At 31.5% G+C, this 19,614-nt stretch overlaps 1 protein-coding gene across 2 annotated transcripts in view; it reads left to right on the top strand.

The window, feature by feature from the left end:
• LOC119603381 (protein spire) overlaps nt 1-19,614 on the top strand; it is a 161,756-nt gene that overhangs the window by 102,522 nt on the left and 39,620 nt on the right. For both annotated transcript variants that reach the window (XM_037955398.1, XM_037955399.1), the window contains exons 4-7: nt 869-986; nt 2,970-3,067; nt 9,322-9,439; nt 9,543-9,619. In XM_037955398.1, coding sequence (XP_037811326.1) covers nt 869-986; nt 2,970-3,067; nt 9,322-9,439; nt 9,543-9,619 — 411 coding nt within the window. The remainder of the gene's footprint in view (nt 1-868; nt 987-2,969; nt 3,068-9,321; nt 9,440-9,542; nt 9,620-19,614) is intronic.

Raw genomic sequence — 19,614 nt, 5'->3', positions numbered from 1 at the left:
TTTTTTTTTTGTAACAATTACAATATAAAAATATTTAGTCAGAATATGAGACATATTTATGATGTAAACAAAAAAAAAAAACTGAAGTAGTTCTAGTGAAAATGTTTCGGAAAGACTGAATTTTTATGAAAGATAAGTTTTCAAAGATTGCTCATACTATTTTACTCCTTGTTTCTTCACAATCTAATTAAAATTCTAATTCTTATTTTGTATTATTTACCTTCCCACTGTACCCTCTCCCCTACACTATAGAATGGAATCCCCAGGACACTATTTCTGTAATCATTGTAGCGGCTTTCATTCCGGTTGCTTTTAAAAGATTGCAAAAGACCTCGTTTATATAAATAACCTACGTTTAATATTCCCATTAAATCTTGTTAATTTCTGAGAAAATATTTTTTATATTTTCTATAAAAATATTGAGTCAAACCCTGGAAACACTAACAATTTAAAATAGTTTCTCATATTCTACCCATAGTTTACGCATTGTAAATGCTTTTCTCTTAAAAAGAATTTCCTTATAATTAAAAGAAAAATTGAAAATTGCATGTTTTAAAACCATTATTACTGTTTTGATCTTCACCAAATCCATGGAAGCGCTAGAAATTCTTTTATACTTGACAACAGACAATTTTCCCACTAACTCTACGTTTAGCATGTGAAGAAGGTCTTATTATACTATTTATAACAACTTCTTTGGGAAAGAGATTTTAAGGAAAATATCACTTAATTAGGGAGAACAATAACTTAGAGTTTAACAAGTGAGTTAAAGGAGTTATGATGCAAAAAGTAAAATATTTTTTTTTTAAATTATTTTAAAAATTTTATGATTTTTATTTTAAATCTAATTTTTTTCGTTTTATTGCAGATTTTACGTAATGTTGCTGTTATTGTTTACAATGCCTTGGATTATAATCTGCACGAAGATGAACAGTGTCAAATGTCCCAAGAATTGGAAGAACTTATTACCCACATGACAGAAGATGGTAAGTTTAGGAAATCAGAACAATACAATAGAATTGATCTATAGACCAGTCTTTAGATTCATCTATAGAACAGATTGATCTATAGTCCATTTTGTAGATTGATCTATACGCCAGTTTGTAGATTGATCCATAGACCAGTCTATAGATTGATCTACGGACCAGTCTATAGATTGATCTAGAGATCAGTCTAAAGATTGATCTATAGATCAGACTACAGATTGATGTATAGACCGCACTATAGATTGAACTATAGACCAATTTATAGATTGATCTATATACCAGTCTATAGATTGATCTATAGGGCAGTCTATAGATTGATTTATAAGCCAGTCTATAGATTGATCTATAAACCAGTATATAAATTGATTTATAGATCTAAATATTGATCTATAGACCAGACTACTGATTGATGTATAGACGGTACTATAGATTGATCTATAGACCAGTTTATAGATTGATCTATAGGCCAGTCTATAGATTGATATATAGACCAGTCTATAGATTGATCTATAGACCAGTCTATAGATTGATCTATAGACCAGTCTATAGATTGATCTATAGACCAGTTTATAAATTGATCTATAGACCAGTCTATAGAATGATCTATAGACCAGTTTATAGATTGATCTATAGACCAGTTTATAGATTGATCTATAGACCAGTCTATAGATTGATCTATAAACCAGCCTATAGATTTATCTACAGGCCAGTCTTAAGGTTGATCTATAGACCAGTCTATAGATTGATCTATAGACCAGTCTATAGAATGATCTATAGACAAGTCTATAGATTGATCTATAGATCAGTCTATAGATTGATCTATAAATAAGTTTATATATTGATCTATAAACCAGTCTATAGATTTATCTACAGGCCAGTCTTAAGGTTGATCTATAGACCAGTCTATAGATTGATCTATAGACCAGTCTACAGATTTATCTATAGACCAGTCTATAGATTGATCTGTAGACCAGTCTATAGATTGATCTGTAGACCAGTCTATAGAATGATCTGTAAACCAGTCTATAGATTGATCTGTAGACCAGTCTATAGATCGATCTATAGACCAGTCTATAGATTGATCTATAGACCAGTCTATGGATTGATCTATAGACCAGTCTATAGATTGATCTATAAACCAGACTATAGATTGATCTATAAACCAGACTATAGATTGATTTTTAGACCAGTCTATAGATTGATATATAGATCAGTCTATAGATTGATTTACAGACCAGTCTATAGATTGATCTATAGACCAGTCCATAGGTTGATCTCTAAACCAGTCTATAGATTGATCTATAAACCAGTCTATAGATTTATCTACAGGCCAGTCTTAAGGTTGATCTATAGACCAGTCTATAGATTGATCTATAGACCAGTCTATAGACCAGTATATAGATTGATCTATAGGCCAGTCAATAGGTTGATCTATAGACCAGTCCATAGATTGATCTATAGATTAATGTATAGAACAGTCTAAAGATTGATGTATAAGCCAGTCTATAAATTGGTCTATAGACCAGTCTATATATTGATCTTTAGGCCAGTCTATAGATTGATCTATGGGCCAGTCTATAGATTGATTTATAGACCAGTCTATAGATTGATCTGTAGGACAGTCCATAGATTGATCTATAGACCAGTCTATAGATTGATCTATAGATTGGTCTAGTTTATAGATTGTTCATTCTATAGTTTAATCTATAGATTGATCTATAGTCCGGCCTATAGCAAACTAAAACTGTTGCTCTTTTATAATTTTGTCTTTGTGTTTATTTTTAAAAATTTCATAACTAAGAGTTCAAAGTTCATTGAATTTAAGACCCACAATTTTTGCTTAATATTTTATTTCATACAATTGAGAAATCTAAGGGGCAAAGTAATTAAATTGTATAATTTAAATAATTAAAATTAAGTGTCAAGTAAATTTGTTTATTTAAATTTTAAATTTTTACAAAAAATATTTCTTTATTATTACAGAACCAGATGATGACTGTATTGATGAAGGCATTGACGAGGGCTACAAGCGTTGGGACGATGAACATGATGAAACCAAAGAATTTGATTATGTGTTAGAGGTAAGTTTTAACATTTGTACCTATAATTATTTAACCAACTGTTTAAGCTAACCTGAACACAAGCCCACAAACATTTGTTTACAATCATTTAATTTAAACATTATAAATTTAAATTTAAACTGAATTGTACAGAATTATAGTCACTGACCGTTGTCCCCCTTTATTTGCAAACTAATTTATTTTTCCGAAAAAAAATCGCAAAAACGTAATTCCATGATAATTTTTACATTTATGTTTAAATATTTGAACTTGACATTGAGTCATATTTATTATTTGTATTTATTTGAAAATTTAAACATTTGAACATTTATTGCAAATATTATGTAAGTTAGAGGATGATAATGATGATTGAAGGAGGTGCAGTATCATTTAGCCTGTTCAAACATCATGTTCAAAGTGTCATTTTTAAAGGTGTTAATTTTAACGACACGTTTGACTACACTTTATCTACTATTATTGGGTTTTTTGTTTCTTTCTTTTGTAGTTGTATTATTTTACTTTTCAATGGTAATTTTAAATGTCATTATTTAGAAAAAAAAACTCAAAAAAAATTGCAAATAATACTCACTCTACAATTGGTCAAAGTTGAGAGGACAAGATCTTAGCTTGGAGATAGTGATAAAGTAGAATAGTTAATAGAATGATCTATAAGCTATAAATCTATACGTTACTCTGTAAATTAGTCTACAGATGGAGCTATAGAGCAGTTTATACATTGATCTGTAGTCCAATCTTTATATTGATCTGTGGACCATTCTATATATTGATCAACGGATCTACAGATTGATTTTGACCAGTCTATAGAATGATCTACAGATTGATCTATAGACCAGTCTATAGAATGATCCATTGGCAAGTCTATAGATCAGTCTATAGATTGATCTCTTGACCAGTCTATATATTGATCTATTGACCAGTCTATAGATTGATCTATAGAACAGTCTATAGATTGATCTATAGACCAGTCTATAGATTGATCTATAGACCAGTATAGATAGATCTATAGACCAGTCTATAGATTGATCTATAGACCAGTCTATAGATTGATCTATAGACCAGTGTATAGATTGATCTATAGACCAGTATAGATTGATCTATAGACCAGTATAGATTGATCTATAGATCAGTCTATAGATTGATCTATAGATCAGTCTATAGATTGATCTAAAGACCAGTCTTCAGATTGATCTATAGACCGGTCTATAGATTGGTCTATAGACCAGTCTACAGCTTGATCTATAGACCGTTCTATAGATCGATCTGTAGACCAGTCTATAGATTGATCTATAGACCAGTCTATAGATTGATCTATAGACCAATCTATAAATTGATCTATAGGCCAGTCTTTAGATTGATCTATAGACGAGTCCATTGATTGATCTATAGACCAGTCTAATGATTGATCTGTAAACCAGTCTAATGATTGACCTATAGACCAGTCTATAGATTAATCTATAGACCAGTCTATATATTGATCCATAGACCAGTCTATAGATTGATCCATAGAGCAGTCTATAAATTGATCCATAGAGCAGTCTATAGATTGATCTATAGATTGATCTATAGACATGTCTATAGATTGATCTATAGACCAGTCTATAGATTTATCTGTAGACCAGTCTATAGATTGATCTATAGACTAGACTATAGATTTATCTATAGACCAGTCAATGGATTGATCTATATACCCTATAGATTGATCTATAGAACTGTCAATAGATTGATCTATAGACAAGCCTATAGATTGATCCATAGACCAATCTATAGATTGATCCATAGACCAATCTATAGATTGATCCATTGATTAGTATATAGATTGATCTATATAGCAGTCTATAAATTGATCTAGAGACCAGGCTATAGATTGATCTATGGACCATTCTATGGATTGATCTAGAGACTAGTCTATAGATTGATCTATAGACCAGTCTATATATTGATCTATAGATTTGTCTATAGATTGGTCTATTTATAGACCAGTGTATATAGATTGATCTATAGACCCTATAGATCAATCTATTGACTGGTCTATAGATTGATCCATGTCAATAGATTGATCTATAGACATGGACCAATCTATAGATTGATCTATACAGCAGTCTATAAATTGATCTAGAGACCAGGCTATAGATTGGTCTATGGACCAGTCTATAGATTGATCTATAGACCAGTCTATATATTGATCTATAGACTTGTCTATAGATTGGTCTATTTATAGACCAGTGTATATATTCTATTGATCGTTAGATCTGTCTCTGTATTTATCAATAGAGTTCATGGATTGATCTTGGTCTATAAATTGTTCTATTTTGTATTCCTAAGTTCGATATATTAATCCAGGGATTCAAACCGTTGACCTCTACGTTTCTGAACGCTCAGATTTCTTGTAGCATGTTATTCAAAACACATTCAATGATTATTTCTAACATGTGTGCCTAACTAGCTGCTCATCAGCTCGTCCGTATGTCCACAAACAAATATGTACTTTGTATGCTTAGACCATCTGTCCGTCCTTACTGACGTCCATATGTCTGCACTTGTTTGTCTGTATTAATAAATGAAAATTGAAAAATTACACTTGTGATTAAATAATTGCATCGAAAACCCAAACGTATGACAGACAGAAGAAGAGCAAAACAGAAAAAGAAATTGAAACATGAAGACATGATAGATAAATTATGCACATTTGCATATTACATGCAAAACTAAATAGATGGTTGGATGAATCAATGGGTTGGTTGGCTGGAAAATAGAGACTAAACAACATTTCGTTACACTTTATTATTAATAAATTGTAATAGTTAGTTAATATTTACATAGTATTAGTAACATGTATAAAAATTTATTTAATTTAAATGTTCACATCTGAAGACGTAATATTTTTCACACTCAAGTGATATTTTTACTATATTACTGACATTTTTCTATATTATTTGTGGTTTTCCACTTTATAAGCGAGAAAGTCATAAACCGAAAAACCTATAGACCAAACCACCTCCTCCTCTTTATTATCACCCTCATCCTTGAGGTAATTGATATACATTTACTATAAACATTTTAAGAAAAAGTAATGCAATATTATTTGAATTATGATCACTTTAAGAGTGAGAGAAATCGAGCGTTCAAGCTGCTCTCGATTATGAACGATGATAAAGTTATAACTGATGGTTGGTTGAGTGACTGACAGACAGACAGACTGGTTGGTGGCGATAATAATATGATGCTGCTGATGCTAGGAATTCGTTCACTGGTTTACAGTGTTATATGTAGTTTCTACAGCTTCTTCTACTATCCTCCACCACCACGTTTTATATAAACAAAATGAAATTACTTAATAAGTGTAAAATTACCATTCATATTTTTACAGCATTTTATTGTCTATTTGCTTTTGATACACCTGATACCTGATTTCTACTGCATTTTTCAAACAGTTTTATTTGTTTAAATACGTAATTTTAATGCAAGAATGATTATTACTGTAAATTTAATTCCATTATAATTTATAGCGGCAGCTAGTTTTAAATTGTTTTAAATTGCTTTTGGTTTCTTAGTTTTTTTGTTCTAAACGGGGAGAATCCAGAAAAATTTTAATACGAAATATTAAATTTCTTTCAAGGGGGTTTCTCGGAAGAATGTATGGAATTTTACAATTATAGAAAGTATAGAATTTTTTAGTTTTCTTTAGAACAAAGTAATATTTAAGAGAGTAAACTTCTACAGTGACATTTTCATTGACATCAGTTCAGTTCTAGTTTAGTTCTAGTTCAGTTCTAGTTTAGTTCTAGTTCAGTTCTAGTTTAGTTCTAGTTCAGTTCTAGTTCAGTTCTAGTTTAGTTCTAGTTCAGTTCTAGTTCATTTCTAGTTCAGTTCTAGTTCAGTTCTAGTTCAGTTCTAGTTCAGTTCTAGTTCTAGGTCAGTTCTAGTTCAGTTCTAGTTCAGTTCTAGTTCTGTTCTATTTCTGTTCTAGTTCTGTTCTAGTTCTGTTCTAGTTCTGTTCTAGTTCAGTTCTAGTTCAGTTCTAGTTCTGTTCTATTTCTGTTCTAGTTCTGTTCTAGTTCTCTTATAGTTCTGTTCTAGTTATGTTCTAGTTCAGTTCTAGTTCTGTTCTAGTTCTGTTCTAGTTCTGTTCTAGTTCAGTTCTAGTTCTGTTCTAGTTCTGTTCTAGTTCTGTTCTAGTTCAGTTCTAGTTCTGTTCTAGTTCTGTTCTAGTTCTGTTCTAGTTCTGTTCTAGTTCTGTTCTAGTTCTGTTCTAGTTCTGTTCTAGTTCTGTTCTAGTTCTAGTTCTGTTCTAGTTCTGTTCTAGTTCTAGTTCTGTTCTAGTTCTGTTCTAGTTCTGTCTAGTTCTGTTCTAGTTCTGTTCTAGTTCTGTTCTAGTTCTGTTCTATTGATCTAGTTCTGTTCTAGTTCTGTTCTAGTTCTGTTCTAGTTCTGTTCTGTTCTAGTTCTGTTCCAGTTCTAGTTCTAATTCTAGTTCTGTTCTAGTTTTAGTTCTGTTCTAGTTTTTTTCTAGTTCTAGTTCTGTTCTAGTTCTGTTCTAGTTCTGTTCTAGTTCTGTTCTAGTTCTGTTCTAGTTCTGTTCTAGTTCTGTTCTAGTTTTGTTCTAGTTCTGTTCTAGCTCTGTTCTAGTTCTGTTCAAGTTCTGTTCTAGTTCTGTTCTAGTTCTGTTCTAGTTCTGTTCTAGTTCTGTTCTAGTTCTGTTCTAGTTCTGTTCTAGTTCTGTTCTAGTTCTGTTCTAGTTCTGTTCTAGTTCTGCTCTAGTTCTGTTCTAGTTCTGTTCTAGTTCTGTTCTAGTTCTGTTCTAGTTCTGTTCTAATTCTGTTCTAGTTCCGTTCTAGTTCTCTTCTAGTTCTGTTCTAGTTCTGTTCTGTTCTAGTTCTGTTCTAGTTCTGTTCTAGTTCTGTTTTAGTTCTGTTCTAGTTCTGTTCTAGTTCTGTTCTAGTTCTGTTCTAGTTATGTTCTAGTTATGTTCTAGTTCTGTTCTATTTCTGTTCTAGTTCTGTTCTAGTTCTGTTCTAGTTCTGTTTTAGTTCTCTTCTAGTTCTGTTCTAGTTCTTTTCTAGTTCTGTTCTAGTTCTGTTCTAGTTCTGTTCTAGTTCTGTTCTAGTTCCGTTCTAGTTCTCTTCTAGTTCAGTTCTAGTTCTGTTCTAGTTATGTTCTAGTTCTGTTCTAGTTCTGTTCTACTTCTGTTCTAGTTCTGTTCTAGTTCTGTTCTGTTCTAGTTCTGTTCTAGTTCTGTTCTAGTTCTGTTCTAGTTCTGTTCTAGTTCTGTTCTAGTTCTGTTCTAGTTCTGTTCTAGTTCTGTTCTAGTTCTGTTCTAGTTCTGTTCTAGTTCTGTTCTAGTTCTGTTCTAGTTCTGTTCTAGTTCTGTTCTAGTTCTGTTCTAGTTCTGTTCTAGTTCTGTTCTAGTTATGTTCTAGTTCTGTCGTAGTTCTGTTCTAGTTCTGTTCTAGTTATGTTCTAGTTATGTTCTAGTTCTGTTCTATTTCTGTTCTAGTTCTGTTCTAGTTCTGTTCTAGTTCTGTTCTAGTTCTGTTCTAGTTCTGTTCTAGTTCTGTTCTGTTCTAGTTCTGTTCTAGTTCTGTTCTAGTTCTGTTCTAGTTCTGTTTTAGTTCTGTTCTAGTTCTGTTCTAGTTCTGTTCTAGTTCTGTTCTAGTTATGTTCTAGTTATGTTCTAGTTCTGTTCTATTTCTGTTCTAGTTCTGTTCTAGTTCTGTTCTAGTTCTGTTCTAGTTCTGTTCTAGTTCTGTTCTAGTTCTGTTTTAGTTCTCTTCTAGTTCTGTTCTAGTTCTTTTCTAGTTCTGTTCTAGTTCTGTTCTAGTTCTGTTCTAGTTCTGTTCTAGTTCTGTTCTAGTTCTGTTCTAGTTCTGTTCTAGTTCCGTTCTAGTTCCGTTCTAGTTCTCTTCTAGTTCAGTTCTAGTTCTGTTCTAGTTCTGTTCTAGTTCTGTTCTAGTTCTGTTCTAGTTCTGTTCTGTTCTAGTTCTGTTCTAGTTCTGTTCTAGTTCTGTTCTAGTTCTGTTCTAGTTCTGTTCTAGTTCTGTTCTAGTTCTGTTCTAGTTCTGTTCTAGTTCTGTTCTAGTTCTGTTCTAGTTCTGTTCTAGTTCTGTTCTAGTTCTGTTCTAGTTATGTTCTAGTTCTGTCGTAGTTCTGTTCTAGTTCTGTTTTAGTTCCGTTCTATTTAAGTAACCGACATAACTTGTCTTCAGACTGATTGTTAATTTTTCATTAAATTTTGTTTTTCTTTACTATTTTTCTAGGCCTGCAAAAATCACATAAAACCCACTGTACCTGAAGAGCACTATAAAGCCGTATGTCGAGCACTTGTAACAGAAACACTGGAGTTGCGAATATTTCTACAGCAAGTTTTAAATCAAGGTAAGATTTTAAAAACAAAATTTCGTTTAAAACTTAACATTGTTTTCCAAAATTTATTAAATAATAATAATCAATATTTTTTTTTCATTGCTGCTATATACAGGTGCCGATAATCTACATTTGAAAGTCGATTCTCAAACATCACAGCAGGAATTGGCCAAATTGGGCTTTAACGATTGGGTAAGTAGTGGTGCAAAAATTAACAACTATTATTTAGTTTAGCCAAATAATAATCATTTATTATTATTTTTGGTTTTCAACTAATGAGGGTGTTTATGACCATCAGTTGTTTTATGGGTTTTGTCTTCGATCTAGTGTTTATTTTTGTTTAAGACACTCCTTGGTTTACAGGTTTATGGGAAAGTATTTCATTATTATAATTTAAAACATAATTATATTTAATGTTATTACATTTGTTTAAGCAAACTGTTATATCTTATGGATTAATATATAAGTTTTAACATTGCGTGTTTATTAGAGGTTTTCTTTGGATTATATTTTTCTAAGTTTCTGCGCAAAAGATGTAGGTTTTTAGGAAGACCACACACGTGTAGACAATTTATCGCACCTTTTTTATTATTTTTATTTTTTTGAGATTGCAATTGATTTATGGCTTGACATTTCATGTAATGGATGATTTCTTTTAAATATTGTAAAAGAAAAAAGTACAAGGTTGTGTTTGGTTAGAATTTCAAATTTGGCACTTTAAACTTTAAGTGACCACAAAAATAAAGATTTTCCTTCCACATTTCTGACTCCCCACCACAGAGTGAAATATTCTCTTTTAGAAAAAATCAATTTTAAAATAAAAACGCATTTATTTTTCTTTTTTTTTATAAATTATAAAATTTCCTATACATTCACTAATAATTTTAACTTTTTAACAAACTCATTATTTAACAAATACAAATAAACAAAATTGAAGTGCCGTGTTTTACTGTAATAAATATTGATCTTTCGATAACAAATTTAAAGTGTTTTTTTCTATATTTAAAATCTATATGCGATTCCACATATGATTTTAAAACAATTAAATTATCATTGTGAAATGGTCATTGAAGAACAATTAGCTAAATTAATATTCACTTTAGTTCATTGTCTAACGTTGATCAACACTGAACAACAGTAAAATTCAAAATTTTACAAATCTAAAAGTCTGCTATTAAGCAAAAATTTCAAGAATTCGCTCATTTTAATTCTAGTAGATTTTAATATAATATCTATATTTCCAAAATCTAAACTTTTGTTTTTCTGTGTAATTTGCCAATAGTTTAGTTTGTAGCCAATTTTATTATTTTTAACAATTGCCTTAGCTTTTTTGCTTTACACTTGGTTTCTTTTTTTCTTCATTAATCAATTAAAAAATTCTTATCTGTTTTTTATTGTTTATAAGATAGTTAATATTATTATTATTATCTTAAAGTTTTCTAACACCTTGCGTCAATTGCAAATTTTCTATAACAACCTTGACAATGGCGTTGTAAAAGTATTTCATAAATATAAAACGTAATAATAAAATTAAATGGAAAAAGAAATATAGACAATACTTAAGAATAAAATTAATTATAAATGTATTTATAACAGACGAGGTAAAATAAAGAGCACAATTTCAATTATGTTATAATTTCTAGAAGAAAAACCAAATTCTTCTTCAGTTCTAGTTCAGTTATACTTCGTTCTGTCCAAATCTAGTTCAGTTCCAGTTTAGTTCTAGTTCAGTTCTAGTTGAGTTCAAGTCAGTTCTAGTTCAGTTCTAGTTCAGACCTAGTTCAGATCTAGTTCAGTTCTAGTTCAGACCTAGTTCAGTTCTAGTTCAGTTCCAGTTCAGTTCTAGTTCAGTTCCACTTCCGTTCTTGTTCAGTTCAGTTCTAGCTCTAGTTCAGTTCTAGCTCTAGTTCAGTTCTAGTTCAGTTCTAGTTCAGTTCTAGTTCAGTTCTCGTTCAGTTCTAGTTCAGTTCTAGTTCGTTCAGTTCTAGTTCAGTTTCTAGTTCAGTTCTAGTTCAGTTCTAGTTCAGTTTCTAGTTCAGTTCTAGTTCAGTTCGGTTCGTTCTAGTTCAGTTCTAGTTCAGTTCTAGTCAGTTCTAGTTCAGTTCTAGTTCAGTTCTAGTTCAGTTTCTAGTTCAGTTCTAGTTCAGTTCTATTCAGTTGTAGTTTCAGTTCTAGTTCAGTTCTAGTTCAGTTTAGTCAGTTGTAGTTCAGTTCTAGTTCAGTTCTAGTTCAGTTTCTAGTTCAGTTCTAGTTCAGTTCTAGTTCAGTTCTAGTTCAGTTCTAGTTCAGTTCTAGTCGTTCTAGTTCAGTTCTAGTTCAGTTCTAGTTCAGTTCTAGTTCAGTTCTAGTTCAGTTCTAGTTCAGTTCTAGTTCAGTTCTAGTTAGTTCTAGTTCAGTTCTAGTTCAGTTCTAGTTCAGTTCTAGTTCAGTTCTAGTTCAGTTCTAGTTCAGTTCTAGTTCAGTTCTAGTTCAGTTCTAGTTCAGTTCTAGTTCTAGTTCAGTTCTAGTTCAGTTCTAGTTCAGTTCTAGTTCAGTTCTAGTTCATCTAGTTCAGTTCTAGTTCAGTTCTAGTTCAGTTCTAGTTCAGTTCTAGTTCAGTTCTAGTTCAGTTCTAGTGTCAGTTCTAGTTCAGTTCTAGTTCAGTTCTAGTTCAGTTCTAGTTCAGTTCTAGTTCAGTTCTAGTTCAGTTCTAGTTCAGTTCTAGTTCAGTTCTAGTTCAGTTCTAGTTCAGTTCTAGTTCAGTTCTAGTAGTCAGTTCTAGTTCAGTTTCTAGTTCAGTTCTAGTTCAGTTCTAGTTCAGTTCTAGTTCAGTTCTAGTTCAGTGTCTAGTTCAGTTCTAGTTCAGTTCTAGTTCAGTTCTAGTTCAGTCATTCTAGTTCAGTTCTAGTTCAGTTCTAGTTCAGTTCTAGTTCAGTTCAGTTCTAGTTCAGTTCTAGTTCAGTTCTAGTTCAGTTCTAGTTCAGTTCTAGTTCAGTTCTAGTTCAGTCTAGTTCTAGTTCTAGTTCAGTTCTAGTTCAGTTCTAGTTCAGTTCTAGTTCAGTTCCTAGTTCAGTTCTAGTTCAGTTAGTCAGTTCTAGTTCAGTTCTAGTTCAGTTCTAGTCAGTTCTAGTTCAGTTCTAGTTCAGTTCTAGTTCAGTTCTAGTTCAGTTCTAGTTCAGTTCTAGTTCAGTCTAGTCAGTTCTAGTTCAGTTCTAGTTCAGTTCTAGTTCAGTTCTAGTTCAGTTCTAGTTCAGTTCTAGTTCAGTTCTAGTTCAGTTCTAGTTCAGTTCTAGTTCAGTTCTAGTTCAGTTCTAGTTCAGTTCTAGTTCAGTTCTAGTTCAGTTCTAGTTCAGTTCTAGTTCAGTTTCTAGTTCAGTTCTAGTTCAGTTCTAGTTCAGTTCTAGTTCAGTTCTAGTTCAGTTCTAGTTCAGTTCTAGTTCAGTTCTAGTTCAGTTCTAGTTCAGTTCTAGTTCAGTTCTAGTTCAGTTCTAGTTCAGTTCTAGTTCAGTTCTAGTTCTAGTTCAGTTCTAGTTCCGTTCTAGTCAGTTCTAGTTCAGTTCTAGATCTGTTCTGTTTAGTTCGGTTCAGTTTTAGTTCCAGTTCAGTTCTAGTTTAATTGAGAAAATTAATATATCTTTGTAAAAGTCAACTTTTTATTTTGAGAGATAACTGTATTATTTTATTTTAATTTCCTGAATTGAAAGTACAAATAAGATTTTAACCCATATACATATTTAACAATAATATTTGCCGCAATACGAGTTTAAATAAAAGCAATACTTTCATTTAATTAATTTATTTAAATAATTTGCAATCATTAAAATTTCACTTTATCGTACTTCCTATAAACGCGATTAATCATAAACCAATAATTTATTTTTATATTAAGCAAAAAATACAATTTAATAAAAAACAATTATAAAAAATGTATAATTTTTTAAATAAAATATTTCTCCTAATAAACAAGATTTGGCACTATATTTTAACACCAAAATTTAGCAAATCTCTCAAAAAAAAAAACAATTTCAAAATCGTGTTAACTAAAAAGTTACAAAAATTCTCATTATTTCAATTTACAATATTATTTCGGTTAATATGTTGTATACAAACTCTCAACCAGTTTCATTTTAATGTTGTGTAACAAAACTATTTTGTTTAAAACAAATAATAAAAACAATTTTTCAAAATTTTGTTTAGATTTATTTGGTATTAAAAAAGAAACTTCAAAAAAAAACTAGCAGTAATTTATGCAAATTATATAAAAATGCAGTGCAGTAAGCATAACATAAGCACAAAGGCACTAACTACCATTAAATTTTATTCATTTCATGCCATACTGTATGTCAAACCTTACATTCGAACAACAAACATGTGCATGTTGGTTGCACACACAGATCAACTTTGAAACGAAAAAAAAACAACAATTTTCAAACCTGTCACAAACCTTTGTCAAACTGTTTCTCAAATGCAAACAGACAAATCTGTTTTCCAAAATAAAAAATTGACTTTTTGATAATTCCCATAAAGACACTTACTTACACACACATATGGTTGTATGTAGATTTTATTTGACTGAAAATATTGAACAAAACATCTGACTTTTGCTAACAAAAGAAAAAAACAAACTTCACTTATAATTTCAACTTTATTTGACAAAATAAATGACAAATATTATAATTCGCTTTTTATGCACTTTTTACGCAATTCAAATCAAGTATATTTTGTAAATAAAATTTACATTTGTTTAAAATTTTTTGTAACAAAAAAACAGATTTACTTTTTATTGTATTTATGCCCATTTTTTGAAAACTCTTTTCATTTTACATAACTTAATTTTCTTTTTGTTATGTTTGTAACTGTATTTTTTCTATAGTTCTTTGTTTATTGATTGTAAATTTTGACAAAAGTTTATCTTAGGCAATACAATAATCTTTAAAAAAAAAACTAGTGTGCAGAGTTAATTATCTGCTACATTTAAGCTTAAATAAAATTTCAAATGTTTCAAAACGATATGAATAACAATAATATTTAACCTTAAATTATCGCGGAGTGAAGGGAACTTTCACGAGACTAGTTCCCGTTTTAACTTCTTCTTCTGGTTTAACTCTAGTTCAGTTCTAGTTTAGTTCAGTTCTAGTTCAGTTCTAATTCAGTTAGTTCAGTTCTAGTTCAGTTCTAGTTCAGTTCTAGTTCAGTTCTAGTTCAGTTCTAGTTCAGCTAGTTCAGTTCTAGTTCAGTTCTAGTTCAGTTCTAGTTCAGTTCTAGTTCAGTTCTAGTTCAGTTCTAGTTCAGTTCTAGTTCAGTTCTAGTTCAGTTCTAGTTCAGTTCTAGTTCAGTTCTAGTTCAGTTCTAGTTCAGTTCTAGTTCAGTTCTAGTTCAGTTCTAGTTCAGTTCTAGTTCAGTTCTAGTTCAGTTCTAGTTCAGTTCTAGTTCAGTTCTAGTTCAGTTCTAGTTCAGTTTAGTTCAGTTCTAGTTCAGTTCTAGTTCAGTTCTAGTTCAGTTCTAGTTCAGTTCTAGTTCAGTTCTAGTTCAGTTCTAGTTCAGTTCTAGTTCAGTTCTAGTCAGTTCTAGTTCAGTTCTAGTTCAGTTCTAGTTCAGTTCTAGTTCAGTTCTAGTTCAGTTCTAGTTCAGTTCTAGTTCAGTTCTAGTTCAGTTCTAGTTCAGTTCTAGTTCAGTTCTAGTTCAGTTCTAGTTCAGTTCTAGTTCAGTTCTAGTTCAGTTCTAGTTCAGTTCTAGTTCAGTTCTAGTTCAGTTCTAGTTCAGTTCTAGTTCAGTTCTAGTTCAGTTCGTTCAGTTCTAGTTCAGTTCTAGTTCAGTTCTAGTTCAGTTCTAGTTCAGTTCTAGTTCAGTTCTAGTTCAGTTCAGTTCAGTTCTAGTTCTTTAGTTCAGTTCTAGTTCAGTTCTAGTTCAGTTCTAGTTCAGTTCTAGTTCAGTTCTAGTTCAGTTCTAGTTCAGTTCTAGTTCTAGTTCGTTCTAGTTCATTCTAGTTCAGTTCTAGTTCAGTTCTAGTTCAGTTCTAGTTCAGTTCTAGTTCAGTTCTAGTTCAGTTCTCTAGTCAGTTCTAGTTCAGTTCTAGTTCAGTTCCGTTAAGTTCTAGTTCATTCTAGTTCAGTTCTAGTTCAGTTCTAGTTCAGTTAGTTCAGTTTCTAGTTCAGTTCTAGTTCAGGTCTAGTTCAGTTCTGTCAGTTCTAGTTCAGTTCAGTTCAGTTCTAGTTCAGTTCTAGTTCAGTTCTAGTTCAGTTCTAGTTCAGTTCTAGTCAGTTCTAGTTCAGTTCTAGTTCAGTTCTAGTTCAGTTCTAGTTCAGTTTAGTCAGTTCTAGTTCAGTCTAGTTCAGTTCTAGTTCAGTTCTAGTTCAGTTCTAGTTCAGTTCTGTTTCAGTTCTAGTTCAGTTCTAGTTCAGTTCTAGTTCAGTTCTAGTTCAGTTCTAGTTCAGTTCTAGTTCAGTTCTAGTTCAGTTCTAGTTCAGTTCTAGTTCAGTTAGTTCTAGTTTCAGTTTCTAGTCAGTTCTAGTTCAGTTCTAGTTCAGTTCTAGTTCAGTTCTAGTTCATTCTAGTTCAGTCTAGTTCAGTTCTAGTTCAGTTCTAGTTCAGTTCTAGTTCAGTTCTAGTTCAGTTCTAGTTCAGTTCTAGTTCAGTTCTAGTTCAGTTCTAGTTCAGTTCTAGTTCAGTTCTAGTTCAGTTCTAGTTCAGTTCTAGTTCAGTTCTAGTTCAGTTCTAGTTCAGTTCTAGTTCAGTTCTAGTTCAGTTCTAGTTCAGTTCTAGTTCAGTTCTATTCAGGTTCAGTTTAGTTAGTTCCAGTTTCTAGTTCAGTCTAGGGCAGTTCTAGTTCAGTTCTAGTTCAGTTCTAGTTCAGTTCTAGTTCAGTTCTAGTTCAGTTCTAGTTCAGTTCTAGTCAGTTCAGTTCAGTTCTAGTTCAGTTCTAGTTCAGTTCTAGTTCAGTCTAGTTCAGTTCTAGTCAGTTCTAGTTCAGTTCTAGTTCAGTTCTAGTTCAGTTGTAGTTCAGTTCTAGTTCAGTTCTAGTTCAGTTCTAGTTTTCAGTTCTTAGTTCAGTTCTAGTTCAGTTCTAGTTCAGTTCTAGTTCAGGTCTAGTTCAGTTTCTAGTTCAAGTTCTTGTTCAGTTCTTGTTCAGTTCTAGTTTAGTTCTAGTTCAGTTCTAGTTCAGTTTTAGTTGAGTTTTAGTTGAGTTTTAGTTCAGTTTTAGTTCAGTTCTAGTTCAGTTCTAGTTCAGTTCTAGTTCGGTTCTAGTTCAGTTCTAGTTCAGTTCTAGTTCAGTTCTAGTTCAGTTCTAGTACAGTTCTAGTTCAGTTCTAGTTCAGTTTTAGTTCAGTTCTAGTTCAGTTCTAGTTCAGTTCTAGTTCAGTTCTAGTTCAGTTCTAGTTCAGTTCTAGTTCAGTACTAGTTCAGTTCTAGTTCAGTTCTAGTTCAGTTCTAGTTCAGTTCTAGTACAGTTCTAGTTCAGTTCTAGTTCAGTTCTAATTCAGTTTTAGTTCAGTTCTAGATCGATTCTAGATCAGTTCTGGTTTAGTTCTATTGTATTTCAGTTCTAGTTATTGTTCAGTTCTACTTCTGTTCTAATTCAGTTATAGTTCAGTTCTAAAATTTTATAGTAATAGTTCAGTTTTTTCAGTGCTCCTTCTTCTAATTCAGTTCTAGTTCAGTTTTACTAGAGTTCCTGTTAAAAATGAGATCTTTTGACTATCTCGACAAGGATTTCGTTTCCTTTCCAAGGACTCGTAAAATTCCCGTCGATGTTCTCCAGTTGGAAAATATCTTCAATTGGCCCGGGAACGAAGGTGTGAAGACTTTTGTCTGTTAAAAAAGCAAAGCAATTCTGAACATTTTCAGATAAAAGTTCCCTTCTTCTTTTTTTAAATCTCACTTTAATAAAACCAAATGTTTGTCTTTTCTATAGTTTAGCAAATGCCGAAACGTGTCATACTAATTTTCATACAGAATCATCAAAAACATTTATTATAAATGAGTTTTTTCTGTGCATAACAATTAATTGTTTCGAGGTAAGATTGTACTTGCAAGTTGCAGCATATTAATGTGTTGTTTTTTTTTAATTTTGTAAATCTCATAAGTTATTTTATTATGAATCCTGTATTTCGCAATCAAAAAAATGTTTTTCAGTGGCAACTAAAGCCAACCATGTGTGACTTCCAACTTTAAAAAAATGAAGCGGTGATGAAACTTTACGTGATTCAGAAAAACAAAAACTATAATCAAAATAAAATGTACAATGTAACAAACGGCAAGTGGTGGGTTTATCTCTAGCCAATTGCAAATTTTAGTGTTTTTCTTCTTTTAAATGATTCGTGCACGCAAAAAAGGGCAAATGATGCCGCAGCAGCCAGCCAGTGGCTCAGCGAAGCAATAATCAGGAAGCTGGTGTTAAGAAAAATAAAGATTCGTAAACAATTGTAAAAATGCAAATAACATTTTACACATTAACTGGCTTCGCAGTAAAAAATACAATTTTCCACACATGTGTTAAAAAATTCAAATATTTTAAATGTTTCAACGAAACATTCAAATCTTAGGATGTGATGTAATGTTTCCATTGTGATGATTTTTACCTTAAACAAAAATATACATTCTCCTCAAACCTTAAGCCCTGTTACCAAAAAAAAAGGAAATATTAAAATTTCTTAAAAGTGACAAAAATATCAAGAAAATTGTCTATAAAATTAAATGTAGCATAAAGTTAACAAAGATTTACTTAAATGGCAGTAAATGCAAATAATATTCATGCGATTTAATTTAATATATATTTATGATTGTTTTTTTCTTTCTTTATTTATTATTTTAAGTTTCTTTTACTTTCCAATAATGTCCAATTTATTTGCAATAAAAAAGTGGCAGCGGCTGCTTTACCAATTCCCCATGCAGCTTCCGCATAATGGGCGAAAAATACAAGAAATTGTAATAAAAAACACAATCTCTGACAAACCGACAAGCGTTTTTAAGTGTAAAAGCGAGAAAAAAAGGCTTGAAAATCCATTTCATTTTTTTTTTTAATTTCCTTCAACGAATCCAGGCTTAATACCAATGGCGTATTGGTAGACGGACAGACATGCATGACATACATTAATAATAAATAAAATATGATAGAAAAAAATATTATTACTTAAATATAAAACAATTCAAAATGCAATAATAAATATAGGAACAATAAAGGAGTTAAGTCATGTGAAAGGTGTTTTTAAATTTACAACAAAAGGAGAGTACTTTTTTATTAATTTGTTCCAATAAAACTGAAGTAGAACAGAACTAGAACTGAACTAGAACTGAACTAGAACTGAACTAGAACTGAACTAGAACTGAACTAGAACTGAACTAGAACTGAACTAGAACTGAACTAGAACTGAACTAGAACTGAACTAGAACTGAACTAGAACTGAACTAGAACTGAACTAGAACTGAACTAGAACTGAACTAGAACTGAACTAGAACTGAACTAGAACTGAACTAGAACTGAACTAGAACTGAACTAGAACTGAACTAGAACTGAACTAGAACTCAACTAGAACTGAACTAGAACTGAACTAGAACTGAACTAGAACTGAACTAGAACTGAACTAGAACTGAACTAACTGAACTGAACTGAACTAGAACTGAACTAGAACTGAACTAGAACTGAACTAGAACTGAACTAGAACTGAACTAGAACTGAACTAGAACTGAACTAGAACTGAACTAGAACTGAACTAGAACTGAACTAGAACTGAACTAGAACTGAACTAGAACTGAACTAGAACTAGAACCGAACTAGAACTGAACTTGAAGCCTGAACTAGAACTGAACTAGAACTGAACTGAACTAGAACCGAACTAGAACTAACTTAGAACTGAACTAGAACTGAACTAGAATCTGAACTAGAACTGAACTAGAACTAGAACTGAACTAGAACTGAACTAGAACTGAACTAGAACTGAACTAGAACTAGAACTAGAACTGAACTAGAACTGAACTAGAACTGAACTAGAACTGAACTAGAACTTGAACTAGAACTGAACTAGAACTGAACTAGAACTGAACTAGAACAGAACTAGAATTGAACAGAACTAGAACAGAACTAGAACGAACTAGAACAGAACAGAACTAGAACAGAACTAGAACTAGAACTAGAACAGAACTAGAACAGAACTAGAACAGAACTAGAACAGAACTAGAACAGAACTAGAACAGAACTAGAACAGAACTAG

This window comes from Lucilia sericata, unplaced genomic scaffold (genome assembly GCF_015586225.1).
Source record: "Lucilia sericata isolate MDLA Ls3-8-SP2 unplaced genomic scaffold, ASM1558622v1 Contig000299F_arrow, whole genome shotgun sequence".
Lineage (NCBI taxonomy): Eukaryota > Metazoa > Arthropoda > Insecta > Diptera > Calliphoridae > Lucilia > Lucilia sericata.
Note: the sequence above shows the minus strand (reverse complement) of the source record. Positions and strands in the feature narration are given on the sequence as shown.